Raw genomic sequence first — 13277 nt, forward strand, 5'->3', positions numbered from 1 at the left:
TGCAGGGTGAAGGAATTGGACAATGGAAGGGATGGTGCTCTTAGAAGGATTATCAGACTCTAGGAAAACATACTTAGTGGTGTGCTGGAGCCAGTTCCTAGTGGCTAATGAGAGCCAACTATTGGCACCTCTTTCCAAATCTCTTAAGTGACTTCATGTTGGTAGCTTGAAATTGGCCATGGTAGGATTATTTACAAAAACTGGCAAACACTACACATCAGTTCCTCCCCACAAACTGGTCGTTAAACACCTACCAGTGTAGTGCTGACATGGATGGTGGAAACCTTCGGAGAGTGAATTCTCTCTGAATGTGGCCTTACTGGACATTTAGGTCTGGTTGGAGAACGTCCTCAAGGGTTTGGCTGACACTGCACTCTGGCTGGAATATTACTGAGGGCTTTGGGTTCTGCACTATCAAGAGGTTGATAATGGAGAAAGATTGAGTGACAAACTGTAATGTATCACTTGGGTCTCAAGAAGAGGCAGGTGCTAGAAAACGCTTTCCTTCTTCCCTGGCTTCTTAGTGTAATAGAATCGGGCAAGGCTGGGTGGAGTGGAGAAGTAGGGAGGATGCCCGTGGCCAATGCCTTGGAGATACTTGACTGCTGTGGTTGCGTGTGGCGGTCGTGTTCGTACCTCGCTGCAATCCTCTTCCCCGCCCAGCATCAGATGACCCTCTTGCGCCATATCTAGGCTGATGACGCCCCGAGTGGCGACGCTCTAGTCGTCGTTTGTCTATGGCAGGCGGGGTGGCCGCCTTAGCTGCCGGAGGTGCCGCGCTCTCTACCGGCCCTGGGTGAAGCACCAACTCTGCTACGCGCAGCCTGCGGTGCGGGTCATGGCGCGGCTACCGAAGCTGGCAGTCTTTGATTTGGGTGAGGGACGGGAAGGAGAATTTCGTAAGGCGCCCTCCTTTTCCATACCCCTAACTGCAGCTCCCGAATCCCTGCGTCCCCCGCCACCAGGCTGAACCTTCCCTCTCCTTCCTCTCTCAGATTACACTCTCTGGCCTTTCTGGGTCGACACGCACGTAGACCCTCCGTTCCATAAGAGCAGGTGAGGTAGGGACAGGGAGGACTGGGGCGAGATGGGACCCAGCCAGGGCTGAGCGCACTCTTGCCCTCTCCAGTGATGGAACTGTACGAGATAGGCGGGGCCAAGACGTCCGACTGTACCCAGAGGTGCCTGAGGTCCTAAAACGACTGCAGAGTCTTGGGGTGCCCGGTGCGGCTGCTTCAAGGTAAGAAGAGCGACTGACAACTGATACTGTAATGCTGAAGGGTGCATGCAAGAGACTTACAGTGAAACCCCTGGGCTACAAAAATAGGGGCGGTGCAAGTTTGCAAGTATTTGCAATTTTTTCTCCTTGAACGATCTCCTGTATCTTTTAACTATTAAAAAGTGGGGCCGGCAGCCGGATGCGGTGGCTCACTCCTGTAATCGCAGCACTTTGGGAGGCCAAGGCGGGCGGATCACGACATCAGGAGTTCGAGACCAGTCTGACCAACGTGGTGAAACCCCGTCTCTACTAAAAATACAAAAATTAGCCGGGCATGGTGGCGCGCGCCTGTAATCCCAGCTACTCGGGAGGCTGAGGCAGGAGAATCGCTAGAACCCAGGATGTAGAGGTTGCAGTGAGCTGAGATGGAGCCACTGCCCTCTAGCCTGGGTGACAGAGTGAGACAATGTCTAAAAAAAAAAAAAAAAAAAAAAAAAAAAGTGAGGCTGGGCACAGTGACTCACACCTGTAATCTTAGCACTTTGGGAGTCCTAGGCGGGAGGATCACTTGAGCCCAGCAATTTGAGACCAGCCTAGGCAATAGAGGGAGACCCCATCTCTACCAAAAAAAAAAATGTGGTGGCGTGCACCTGTAGTCCCAGCTACTTGGAAGGCTGAGGTGGGAGGATCACTTGAGCCCAGGAGGTCGTGACCGCAGTGAGCCATGACTGGGCCACTATACTCTAGTCTGGGTGACAGAGCTAGACCCCATCTCAAAACAAAAATTAAAACTTTGGCCCAGCACCAATTTCGTCAAACAGGAAGGCAATGGAGTTAAACAGAGGCTGAGGATGCCTGTCCATCCCAGAAAAACAGCAAGTTGATTTCCCTGGTTATACTTATTAACTTTGCTTAATAAGTTAACGTAGCCCTGGCCCTTCACTTTGGTAATCCCATCTTTTACACCATTTTGCAGGACAAGTGAGATAGAAGGGGCCAACCAGCTACTGGAGCTCTTTGACCTCATCAGGTACTTTGTTCATCGGGAAATCTATCCAGGCAGCAAAGTCACACACTTTGAGAGGTATGCGGATATAAGGGAGGAGCAGGGTGAGAAAGTACCAGAGAGGCTTGGGAAACCAAGATACTAGCTTGGTTACCCTTGCCCTATCTTCCACAGGTTGCAGCAGAAGACTGGAATTCCTTTCTCCCAGATGATCTTCTTCGATGATGAGAGGCGGAATATCGTAGACGTCAGCAAACTGGGTACTGAGTGACGAGCAACAGCCATTTGGGGTCCCTAGGAGGGATTAGGTAGATACATACAGGATGGATAGTTTGCCCTATAGGTGGCACCCACAAAGGTCAGAGTAATAATGGAGAACCCTGAAAGCCTGATGAAATGTGACTTCTTATCTTTCTAGGTGTTACCTGCATTCATATCCAGAATGGAATGAATCTTCAAACTCTAAGTCAAGGGTTAGAGACATTTGCAAAGGCCCAAACTGGGCCTTGAGGTCCAGCCTTGAGGAAAGCCCATTTGAGGCCTAAACTGAAAGGAAATCAAGAAGACATTTTCAGGTGCATTTGTAATTTATTAAAGTTCATCTGTGTGTGACAGTAGAGATTTTTACTCACAGTGTGGGGAGTTTCTATTTTTCTAGCCTGATGAAATGGGGTTGGTTGTCCTGACGTGCAAAGACCAGAATGTGAGACATTAGACTGCATCAGGTTTGCTATCTAAACTTAGGGCAACCCCAAGTGCTTGAACCTATACCCGCCCCCCCCCAACTTTCCTGAGCCCTGTAAAGAGCATGAAGAGTTTTCCCACTGACCCCATACATTGAGGTGCCATCACACTGCACATTTCCTTCCGGAGAACAAGCACATACTCTGGGGTGGAGACAGGACTGCCTTTTTATGTAACAGAAAACGATGTGGCTGCTTTAAGAGGAGCACCTCAGTCTGGGACTGGTGGCTTGGGTCACGTGACAGCGGTGGTCTCGTTTGCGCCTCTTGATGATGTCGCGGCGGCGCACTGAGGAGGGATTGGGCAAGGCTGGTCCCTGTGTGATGAGACCATCACCCTCCCAGGAGCAAGGCGGAAGTCTGGAGGACGCCGAGGGGCGGAGGCGGGAGAGGCGAGCTCGCGATGAGTGGTCTCGGCAGGCTCTTCGGGAAGGGTGAGCCGGGGTGGGGCTGGCCAGCCAGGAGGCACTGGCTGGTGCAGGGGAAGAGGAGATCCCGGCGAGATTCGGCCGGACGGCTGCGCCAGGCAGGGGAAGAGAATCAGGAGACAGGCTGACTGGAAAACCCCGGCGGCCGATGGCGGAGCAAGGCTCTTCGCCGGTGCCAAAAGGCACACCATGTCAAGGCGCCTGGTTCCCGTCCGCCGTCCTCCCTCACTCTCTAAGGGAAGAACTCAAGATCGGGGAAGGGACTTGAGTTGAGGGCGTGGCGATTGTGCTGGCTTTCACTGTTCAGGCTTGAAGACGAGTTTTCTGCTGTCTTCAGCCCTTTTCAAAACCTTGTTCTATAATACTTTGTGCTGGGCAAGAGGGATCTAAGATGAAGAAGAAAGACTGCCTTCTTGGCCGGGCGCGGTGGCTCACGCCTGTAATCGCAACACTTTGGGAGGCCGACGTGGGTGGATCATGAGGTCACGAGTTTGAGACCAGCGTGGCCAATATGGTGAAACCCCGTCTCTGCTAAAAATACAAAAACTGGCCGGGCGCGGTGGCTCACGCCTGTAATCCCAGCACTTTGGGAGGCCGAGGCGGGTGGATCACCTGAGGTCAACAGTTCGAGACCAGCCTGGCCAACATGGTGAAACCTCGTCTCTACTAAAAATACAAAAAAAAAAAAAAAAAAAAAAAAAAAAAAAAATTAGCTGGGTGTGGTGGTGCGTGCCTGTAGTCCCAGCTACTCAGGGAGGCTGAGGAAGGAGAATCGCTTGAACCCAGGAGGCAAAGGTTGCAGTGAGCCAAGATTGCACCACTGCACTCCATCCTGGGTGACAGAGGGAGATTCCATCTCAAAAGAAAAAAAAAAAATACAAAAATTAGGTGTGCATGGTGGTGTGTGCCTGTAGTCCCAGCTACGCAGGGAGGCTGACGCAGGAGAATCACTTGAACACAGGAGGCGGAGGTTGCAATGAGCCTAGATCATGCCACTGCACTCTGACCTGGGCAACAGAGTGAGACTCCCTCTCAAAAAAAAGAAGGCCTGGCACGGTGGCTCACGCCTGTAATCCCAGCACTTTGGGAGGCCAAGGCAGGTGGATCACCTGAGGTTGGGAGTTCGACACCAGCCTGACCAACATGGAGAAACCCTGTCTCTACTAAAAATACAAAAAATTAGCCAGGCGTGGTGGCACATGCCTGTAATTCCAGCTATTTGGGAGGCTGAGGCAGGAGAATCGCTTGAACCCAGGAGGCGGAGGTTGAGGTGAGCCGAGATCACGCCATTGTGTTCCAGCCTGGGCAACAAGACCAAAACTTTGCCTAAAGAAAAAAAAAGGCAGCCAGGAATAGTAAAAAGAATATTGGTTTTAGAACTCATACTGCCACATTTTGATTCTTGAACAATCTCTTATTAGTTGTGATTTTTAACATCTTTATGGTTGTTTTCACATTTTTAAGTGAAGAGAGAGCACGTTCACTGTAGAGATTTGGGGATTAACAATAACACAGGTCCCTAGCACATACTATGTATTCAATGATTGGTGGCTAATATTTTTCCTTCACAAAATTTGGGCCTACTCCACTGGACTCCTCAGGGAAGAAGGAGAAAGGGCCAACCCCTGAAGAAGCAATACAGAAACTGAAGGAGACAGAGAAGATTCTGATCAAGAAACAGGAATTTTTGGAGCAGAAGATTCAACAGGAGCTACAAACAGCCAAGAAGTATGGGACCAAGAATAAGAGAGGTAATGAGGGAAACAAGCCTATGGGGAGGGCCCGGATGGGAAGCAGGTGCTTCTGACCCTTGATGGTAAGGGTATCGGCTGGGTCAGCTGCCCTACAGGCTTTGCGGAGGAAGAAAAGATTCGAACAGCAGCTGGCACAAACTGACGGGACATTATCCACCCTGGAGTTTCAGCGTGAGGCCATTGAGAATGCCACCACCAATGCAGAAGTCCTTCGTACCATGGAGCTTGCTGCCCAAGGCATGAAGAAAGCCTACCAGGACATGTGGGTATGGGGGAAGGGGTGGAGGGGACCCAAAAACTGGGAAGAGTGGCTTGCTATCACACTTTAAATTTTTTTTTTTTTTTTTTCGAGACGGAGTCTTGCTCTGTGACCCAGACTGGAGTGCAGTGGCGCAATCTCGGCTCACTGCAAGCTCCGCCTCCCGGGTTCACGCAATTCTCCTGCCTCAGCCTCCCGAGTAGCTGGGGCTACAGGCGCCCGCGACTATGCCCGGCTAATTTTTTTTTTGTATTTTTAGTAGAGACGGGGTTTCACTGTGTTAGCCAGGATGGTCTCGATCTCCTGACCTCATGATCTGCCCACCTCGGCCTCCCAAAGTGCTGGGATTACAGGCGTAAGCCACCGTGCCCGGCCTCACACTTTAAACTTTAAAGCCTCTCAGAATGTAGATTTGCAGTATAGATACTTGTAATGGCTAGACCTCTGTCTGCCCCTTGCTTCCTATAAGATTCTTTCGCTGCCTGGGGCATTCTAGGGAGGAAAGATGCCTTCTCTAATTCTTTTTTTGTTTTGTTTTGTTTTGTTTTTTGAGACAGAGTCTCGCTCTGTCGCCCAGGCTGGAGTGCAGTGGCACAATCTTGGCTCACTGCAACCTCTGCCTCCTGGGTTCAAGTGATTCTCCTGCCTCAGCCTCCTGAGTAGCTGGGATTACAGTTGTGCACTACTGTTCCCAGCTCATTTGTGTATTTTTAGTGGAGACGGAGTTTCACTATTTTGGCCAGGCTGGTCTTGAACTCCTGACCTCAGGTGATCCACCTGCCTTGGCCTCCCAAAGTGCTGGGATCACAACTATGAGCCACCGCTCCCGGCTACCTTTTCTAATTCTTAAAGATCCTTCAGGAAAGGGAAGGAAACCTATCCTCTCCAGTGTGGCTTCTTGCTATTTCTTAGCCCAGACTTGCATCTTTGCAGTTTTCCAGGGATCTCTTCTGATTGATAGCTATGGGCTTATCAGTGTGACAATACAAGGCAGGAGGGGTTTCATTCATGTGAGATGAGGAAGTCAAGGGGGCATTGTTGCCTGATTTCTTAGCTGTCTATCTCATTCTCAGGGACATTGACAAGGTAGATGAACTGATGACTGACATCACAGAACAACAGGAGGTGGCCCAGCAGATCTCAGATGCCATTTCTCGGCCTATGGGCTTTGGAGATGATGTGGATGAGGTGATTGGTGGTGAGGGGTCAGGGCATTTTGGAGAAAGTATGGGACTGGCCAGAAGGAACACCCAAGAGAGGCTCTTGGGGCAAGTTTGGGAGGGAACTTCAAAAGCAGTATGTTTTTGGAGGTAGAAGTTTTTTTCTTCATCTTAAATGGTCTTGTCTTCCCTATACAGGATGAACTGCTGGAGGAGCTAGAGTTGCTGGAACAGGAGGAATTGGCCCAGGAGTTGTTAAGTGTGGGCGACAAGGAGGAAGAACCCCCAGTCAAATTGCCTAGTGTACCTTCTACTCATCTGCCGGCAGAGCCAGGTATGCAGGGTTGTTCTGTTGTCTTGAGGACTTAAGAGGGTAGGAGAGGTGTGGGGAAAGATTATTCCTCATCCATTCTGCCTCAAAGGAGCCACACAGAAAGGGCTGCTGCTGCAGTTGTGCAGGTTGTTGACTGCATATGGGCACCCACCTAGCCTGTGCTTCACTCAGCAAGCTGTGTACCCTGGTTTAGGGCTACAAATGGCAGGAGCAAGAGGCACCTTTTTTCTAATTTGCACAAAGGTGCTGTGGGATTGAACAGCAGTCTAGCAAGCAGAAGGACCACACCTTTAGGTTTTTTGTGGGGAGAGAGAATTCAGCAGGCTCTGAATGTCATAGCAAGGGACGGTTGGAGTTGCTGAGACCTTAATCCTTCTCCTTTCTTTTCTCTGGGTATCTTTGTCCTCAAAGCTCCCAAAGCGGAGGAAGATGAAGAAGCACTAAAGCAGTTGGCTGAGTGGGTATCCTGATAAATCTGGGCTTATCTTCCTAATGCTACCTTTGTTGGTCCTTTTTTCCTTAAGTGCCAAATGCTGAGCTAAAGGAGAATAACTTTTTGGGGAAGGCCTGCTGAGGGTGGTAGTATGACCCTGCCTGAAAAAAGGGTCTCTTGCCTTCCCAGCCCTGGCTCAACTCTGAAGAAGATCTTGCTACAGAAGGAGCCCTTGGGCTCCCTTCTCTTTGATAGCAGTTATAATGCCCTTGTTCCCAATAAAACTGGGCAGATGGAATCCTAGTGTCTATACTGCCTTGTCTACCCCTGAAACTGTTCCGCTGGCCCTTGGAGCCTTGTCCTCAAGAGCCTTATTTCAAGCAATGAATAATTACAGCAAAGAAGGGAGGTTGGAACATAGAACAAATGGGCATTCCTAATATCTCAACCTATGTTCCAGACAAACACTGTTTCATCTTTCAAGTCGGTTTGTCCTAGAGTTGCCTAGTTGCTGTGATTGAAGAAACTGCCATCTACCACTTAGAACCATGTGTAGGCATCTCTAAGTCTTCCCTCATTGCTTTCCCCTGGTCGTGCCTCTGCCAAGACAACCCCAAATTTATTTTACAAAGCCCATTTTCAAGGACAAGGAGGGAGAATACCATGGAAGGAGCAAGTAGCTTTGCTACTTGGAATGGAAGGAGCAAGTAGCTTTCGTTTGTCCAGAACCCATAGTAGCTTTCACTACTACAAGGCTTGGTTTGAATTCCGTGTCTGGGAACAACAGTGTGAGAAGCCTTGTCTTCCTGCTATTCTGTCAGTAGTGGTTAAGGTGACACTGGAAGAGGGAAAAGGAACCAAGGTCCTTCATACACCCAAATACCCATTTCTTTTCTGTTCTTTTCTTTTCTTTTCTTTTTTTTTTTTTTTTGAGACAGAGTCTCACTTTGTCACCCAGGCTGGAGTGCAGTAGGGCAATCTCGGCTCACTGCAATCCCTGCCTCCTCGGTTCAAGTGATTCTCACACCTCAGCCAGGTGCCACTATTCCCGGCTAATTTTTGTATTTTTAGTAGAGACAGGGTTTTGCCAAGTTGGCCAGACTGGTCTCGAACTCTTGACCTCAAGTGATCTGCCCACCTCGGTGCCCCAAAGTGCTGGGATTACAGGCGTGAGTCACTGCACCCAGCTCGAATACCCATTTCTAAAAGAACTAACAGTGCCATCATCTTGGACTATAGACAGGCAGAGCCATAATCAAAGTGGAGCAACCAGGGCTTCTGCCCCACCGCTTGAGCATTTAAACAGCACAAAGATGTAAAATAATGAGCATATATTGAGTTGAATAATAAAGCTTCCCAAAATAGAGTGTTAATCTGAGCACCCCATCCCCTGTGAGCCACATCATGAATTATACTGTTGATTTAACACAGTGTCAAGATTATTGGTTACAGGCTGTGGGCAGAAATCGTCTCTTACCCCAGCAGTGTTCCCTGCTATAAGATTGCCTTAAGAAAAGAATGTCTTTGACCCTAGCTGATGAAACTAAATCAGACTTAGATTTATTTTTGGTATAAAAGATTTTTGGCCCAAGACCTCCTGCTTGCTCCTCTCTTAGCCCCCTCCTTCAGCCATTTTCAGGTCGTAATTTCCAAGGATTGGTGATGTTTAGTGGTGTTGTGGAGCTGGCACATGGTCTCTAGCAGCCTGATCTCATGGGTGGGTTGCTCATGCTGGAACTTGAGCACCCAGGGATCCTTGATGATGTCCAGAATGGTGGCACGCTTAGTGGCTTGCTGTAGCATCTGGAGGATCAGGTTCTAGAGCAGGGGACAGAGAGGTCTTGCCTGAGTTTTTCTCCATTGTGCCACACAGGCAATGAGCAGCTGGACCTAAGAAAGAAGCAGGATAGCCCATCATACCACTCTGGTCAAAGTGGGTGTGGCTCTGATTTTATCTTGAAGAGTCAGGCAGTTAACTCCCTGGAGGGGAAGGGAAAAGTTCCTTGGGAGGAATGCTTTCCATAATTCTCTTCTGGCCTAAAGAGACAGAAGCTGGAACCTGTGTATCAAGCAAGGTTTGGAGCCTAGTGGTTGGTCCTTTATGCCTTCCATACTGTTTATTATAGGACAGGAGCTAGTGTGTGAGATGGCTCTGGTGTGGGAAGAGCCTTTCCCCAGGGTTGGGAGGCCTAGGTTGGGTGACGTAGGTTGGATATTCACCCCTCCCTGTTGGTCATCCCTGAGGGCTCACCCCTCCTTAGGTAGCCAGTACCTTGCACTCCTGGGAGATGGTATGGTTAGCTGGGAAAGTGACCTCCTTCTGAGTCTCTCTCAGCAGCTTTTTCAGATTGGTGTCATCAAAGGGCAGATGGGCGACCATTAGAGTGTAAAGGATGACGCCCATGCTCCAGGTGTCAGACAGGAAAGGGTTGTAGGGCAAGCCTAGTAAGATCTCCGGGCAAGCATAAGCAAAGCTGCCACAGTAAGTCTGGCTGAGGTGGGAAAAGCAGTTCACTTGGCGGTAAGAAGGGCTACGACCCACAGGCTGGTTAGAAGGCACCATCTTGGCGAAGCCAAAGTCTGATATCTTCACATTCTCCCGCTTGTCCAGCAACAGATTCTCCAACTTTAAGTCCCTACCAGCAGCAGAAAGGCTGGGCATCAGGCTGGGGAGAGGGCTTAGTTTTAGACTGGGAGCTGAAGGGCCAGGGGTCAGAGGGTAAAGATGAGGAAAGAAGAAGTGGGAGGTAGAAACCATTATAAGGGCACAAGGTAGAGAGGAAGGAAAGCCATGGAGTTGTGAGCAGAGCCCAAAGTAGGGAGAGAGAGAGAGAGGATGGTATCTGAGGACCACTGGGAGCTCACCATTGTATTTCATAAAATGCTGTGCATACAGTGAGTACTTTATCAGTATCCTTGACCATATGATTAAAATAGAGTGCATGAATAGGCCTAGATATTGAGGAGGGAGTTAGAGAAAGGAAAAAAGGGCAGGAAATGGGAGATGTGCATAAAACCCCCTTGAGGGCAAAGGACCCATTCTGGGTGGCAGCACCCTCACCGGTGCACGATGCTCTTGCTGTGCAGGTAGGCAATGCCCAGGGTCAGCTGGGAGAACCACTTGCCAGCAAGGGGCTCAGAGCAGGCCCCGTAGCGCTGGATCCATTCAAGGACGTCACCACCCTGAGCCAGCTCCAGAATGATGTATACTCGAGATGTGGTCTCAATGGCCTGATAGAAGTTGATGAGGTACTTGTGCCGCAAGACTTTCATTACCTGACCCCAGAAGAAGGACCCATCAAACCTGGGAAGGGAGAACCGTGACGGCACTCCCAGCCATCTCCTGCCCTCAGCTACTGACTTAGAACTTTGCAATAGGATCAACCCCTCAACCCCAGAGAACTGGTGGCCTGTGGTCAAATGCTATGTTTTGCACCTTTACTTTTTGGGGGGCTGGAGGTGAGTGGGTGGATGGGAAAGAGGTTTAACTTACGTAAATTTTCCTAGCTGCTAGTGAGACATTCAGTTCTGGTTTAGGGATTTCTGGCCCCACCCCTCGTGGCCATACCCCTTCTGAGAAACCTCAAGCAGCTTTAGTACCAAGCTCCAGTTCCCTCTTCCAGCCCCCTTTCCAACCTGTATCTCACGGGGCAGGAACTTGTTAAGATAGTCATCAGAGGCCTTCTTCTTTGATATGATCTTGACTGCCACCATGACCTTCTGCTTTGTGTAGAAAGCCTCATATACTGTCCCATAGGAGCCATTGCCAATGACCTTGCCCACCTCATAACCATATTCATCCATGATGGAGTGGTAGGCTGTGGTGGTTGGTGCTGCCTCTACGACATCTCCCTTCCCCATGGTGTTGGGCTTGCTGAGAGCAGGGAGCTTTACTACTTGGAAGCTTCCTATCCAAAGGCCAACACCTTGAGCTCCCGAAGGCTAGGGTATCAAAGTGAAGTAGGTCTCCAAATGTTTGCCTATATAGTCACACAAGTCTGGGATGCTGGGCTTAGCCCTCCACTAGGAAGTTGGAGGGGGAAAGAAAGAGAAGCAGTTCTTTTTGTCTCCACTGGCTGTTATTACTTTGTCCTTTTGGTTACGGAACTCCTCAAGGTCCCATGTTCTGAATACATCACAATCCACCTCCTATCCATCGTTGGCCACAAAACTTGAGAATGAAGTGCAGTTGGAAACATACTCATTCCCAGAGGCACCTTCCACAGTCTGCTGAAACTCCTAAAGATTAGCCCTTTCACTGATATATGAGTACCTACTAAGTACCAGACAGTGTGCTGAATACTTGGATAAAATGTCACCCAAATGTCATGCCAGACCCTTCCTCCTTCCTCAATCCCTACATACAACCTTTCATCAACTTCTGTCTCTGCTATCTCCTACTTATCTTTTTAATGATACACTCAAGGCTTTCCAAGCCCATTGCAGCGCCTTAGTTCAATAAGGCCAACAGAGACACTATGATCCTAGAGCTTATAATGCAGCATGAGAAAATGAGAAATACAAGTATGAAAGTATTGCAATAGTAAAAGTATTGAACATGTTCTAGGAAAATCTAACCTTGAAATGCATTCTTAGATTTCATGAGTCAGAACTCTCTAGTTTTCCTCCACATCCTTCTGGTCATTCCTCAGCCTTCACTGAAGCTATATCTTTCTCCATCCATCCCTTAATCATATCCCAAGTGTTCTATCACAAGCTTTATTTTCTCAAACCTTCACATCCTCCCTTAATCTTGTCCATACCCATGGTGTCAATACTACATTTATGCTGACTGCTCCTAATTTCATCTCCATCCCATATATCTCTAGAGTTCAGATAGAGCAGCCAGTATTACATGGCCATGTCTGCCCCGGGTATGGAACTTACCATATCCGTCTCGAACTTAAACATATCAATAATTGAACTTATTTTCTTCTCTCAGACCTTTCTGTGAGTTGTACACTAATCACCCTTAATTGAGACACTCAAATGTCATCCCAGACTCTCCTGCCTCAGTCCCTACATTAAATCTATCACCAAATCCTATCTCTTCTACCTCCTGATTATCTCTTTGATAATATTCTCATGGCTTTCTGAGCCCACTGCCACTCCCTTAGTTCATGCCTCCATCATCCAACAGATGGCCCCAGCCAGCCTTCTGCTGTCCTCCAGTCGGTCCATCCCAAGTCCAAAGCATAAATCTGATTTTATTTCCATTTGGAACAATTCTGTTTCTCCACATTCTCTTCAGGATCAAGTCCATCCAAATTATTTCATACACCTTTAAGTCTGATCCTGCTTACCTCCCCAATTTTATTTTTTAACACACACATAATACTCCAAAACTGCTTTTCTGTATTTGTGGCAAACTCCAGATCTCCTTGAGAACTTGGCATAGGAGCTGTTTTGTTTTTGTTTTTGTTTTGAGATGGAGTTTCGCTCTTGTTGCCCAGGCTGGAGTGCAATGGCGCGATCTTGACTCACAGCAACCTCTGCCTCCTTGGTTCAAGCCATTCTCCCGCCTCAGCCTCCCACGTAGCTGGTATGCACCACCACACGAGGCTAATTTTTATTTTTTAGTAGAGACGGGGTTTCTCCATGTTGGTCAGGCTGGTCTCGAACTCCCGACCTCAGGTGATCACCCCCTCAGCCTCCCGAAGTGCTGGGATCACAGCCATGAGCCACCACGCCCAGCGGAGCTGTTTTAAAGAAACCTTAACTGACTGCTCAAGCTTCAGTTAGATATTCCTTCTTCCTGGGTGCTCCCACAGACCCAATACTTTGTCTGTCACAGCACCTAACATGGTGTCTGTAATCGCTTCTCTTACTTCATCTCCCACTAAGCTATATAGGCAGGTCAACTGATGAGAAGACAGATGAATTGTGGAGAACAGAAAAGAGCTGGTTTAGAAAATGAGTAGCATTGGCCGGGCGCGGTGGC

General features: G+C 48.9%; 3 protein-coding genes across 5 annotated transcripts; 2 read left to right on the forward strand and 1 right to left on the reverse strand.

The window, feature by feature from the left end:
* The first annotated feature begins 714 nt into the window (after positions 1–714).
* Positions 715–2852, forward strand: MDP1 (magnesium dependent phosphatase 1). Of its 3 annotated transcripts, none has more exons than XM_010363755.2 (6): positions 715–875; positions 996–1056; positions 1130–1240; positions 2196–2303; positions 2400–2533; positions 2644–2852. In XM_010363755.2, exons 1-5 carry the CDS (start codon positions 839–841, stop codon positions 2494–2496), a joined length of 414 nt encoding a protein of 137 aa, XP_010362057.1. In that variant the 5' UTR covers positions 715–838; the 3' UTR covers positions 2497–2533; positions 2644–2852. The 3 variants fall into 3 exon arrangements, with proteins under 3 accessions (XP_010362057.1, XP_010362055.1, XP_010362058.1); XM_010363753.2 differs by having other exon boundaries at positions 737–875; positions 2400–2485; positions 2644–2850; XM_010363756.2 differs by lacking the exon at positions 2400–2533 and having other exon boundaries at positions 740–875; positions 2196–2249.
* A 113-nt stretch (positions 2853–2965) lies between these two features.
* CHMP4A (charged multivesicular body protein 4A) lies at positions 2966–7634 on the forward strand. The gene is made up of 6 exons (XM_010363760.2): positions 2966–3402; positions 4998–5147; positions 5235–5412; positions 6483–6597; positions 6768–6903; positions 7315–7634. Exons 1-6 carry the CDS (start codon positions 3372–3374, stop codon positions 7371–7373), a joined length of 669 nt encoding a protein of 222 aa, XP_010362062.2. The 5' UTR covers positions 2966–3371; the 3' UTR covers positions 7374–7634.
* Positions 7635–8877: 1243 nt separating this feature from the next.
* TSSK4 (testis specific serine kinase 4) lies at positions 8878–12859 on the reverse strand. The gene is made up of 4 exons (XM_010363757.2): positions 10973–12859; positions 10398–10612; positions 9609–10002; positions 8878–9154 (listed from the first exon to the last, which is right to left on the reverse strand). The coding sequence occupies exons 1-4, from the start codon at positions 11195–11197 to the stop codon at positions 8972–8974; spliced, it is 1017 nt and encodes a 338-aa protein (XP_010362059.1). The 5' UTR covers positions 11198–12859; the 3' UTR covers positions 8878–8971.
* Positions 12860–13277: the final 418 nt, after the last annotated feature.

The sequence above is a fragment of the Rhinopithecus roxellana genome, chromosome 5 (assembly GCF_007565055.1).
Source record: "Rhinopithecus roxellana isolate Shanxi Qingling chromosome 5, ASM756505v1, whole genome shotgun sequence".
NCBI classification, from domain to species: domain Eukaryota; kingdom Metazoa; phylum Chordata; class Mammalia; order Primates; family Cercopithecidae; genus Rhinopithecus; species Rhinopithecus roxellana.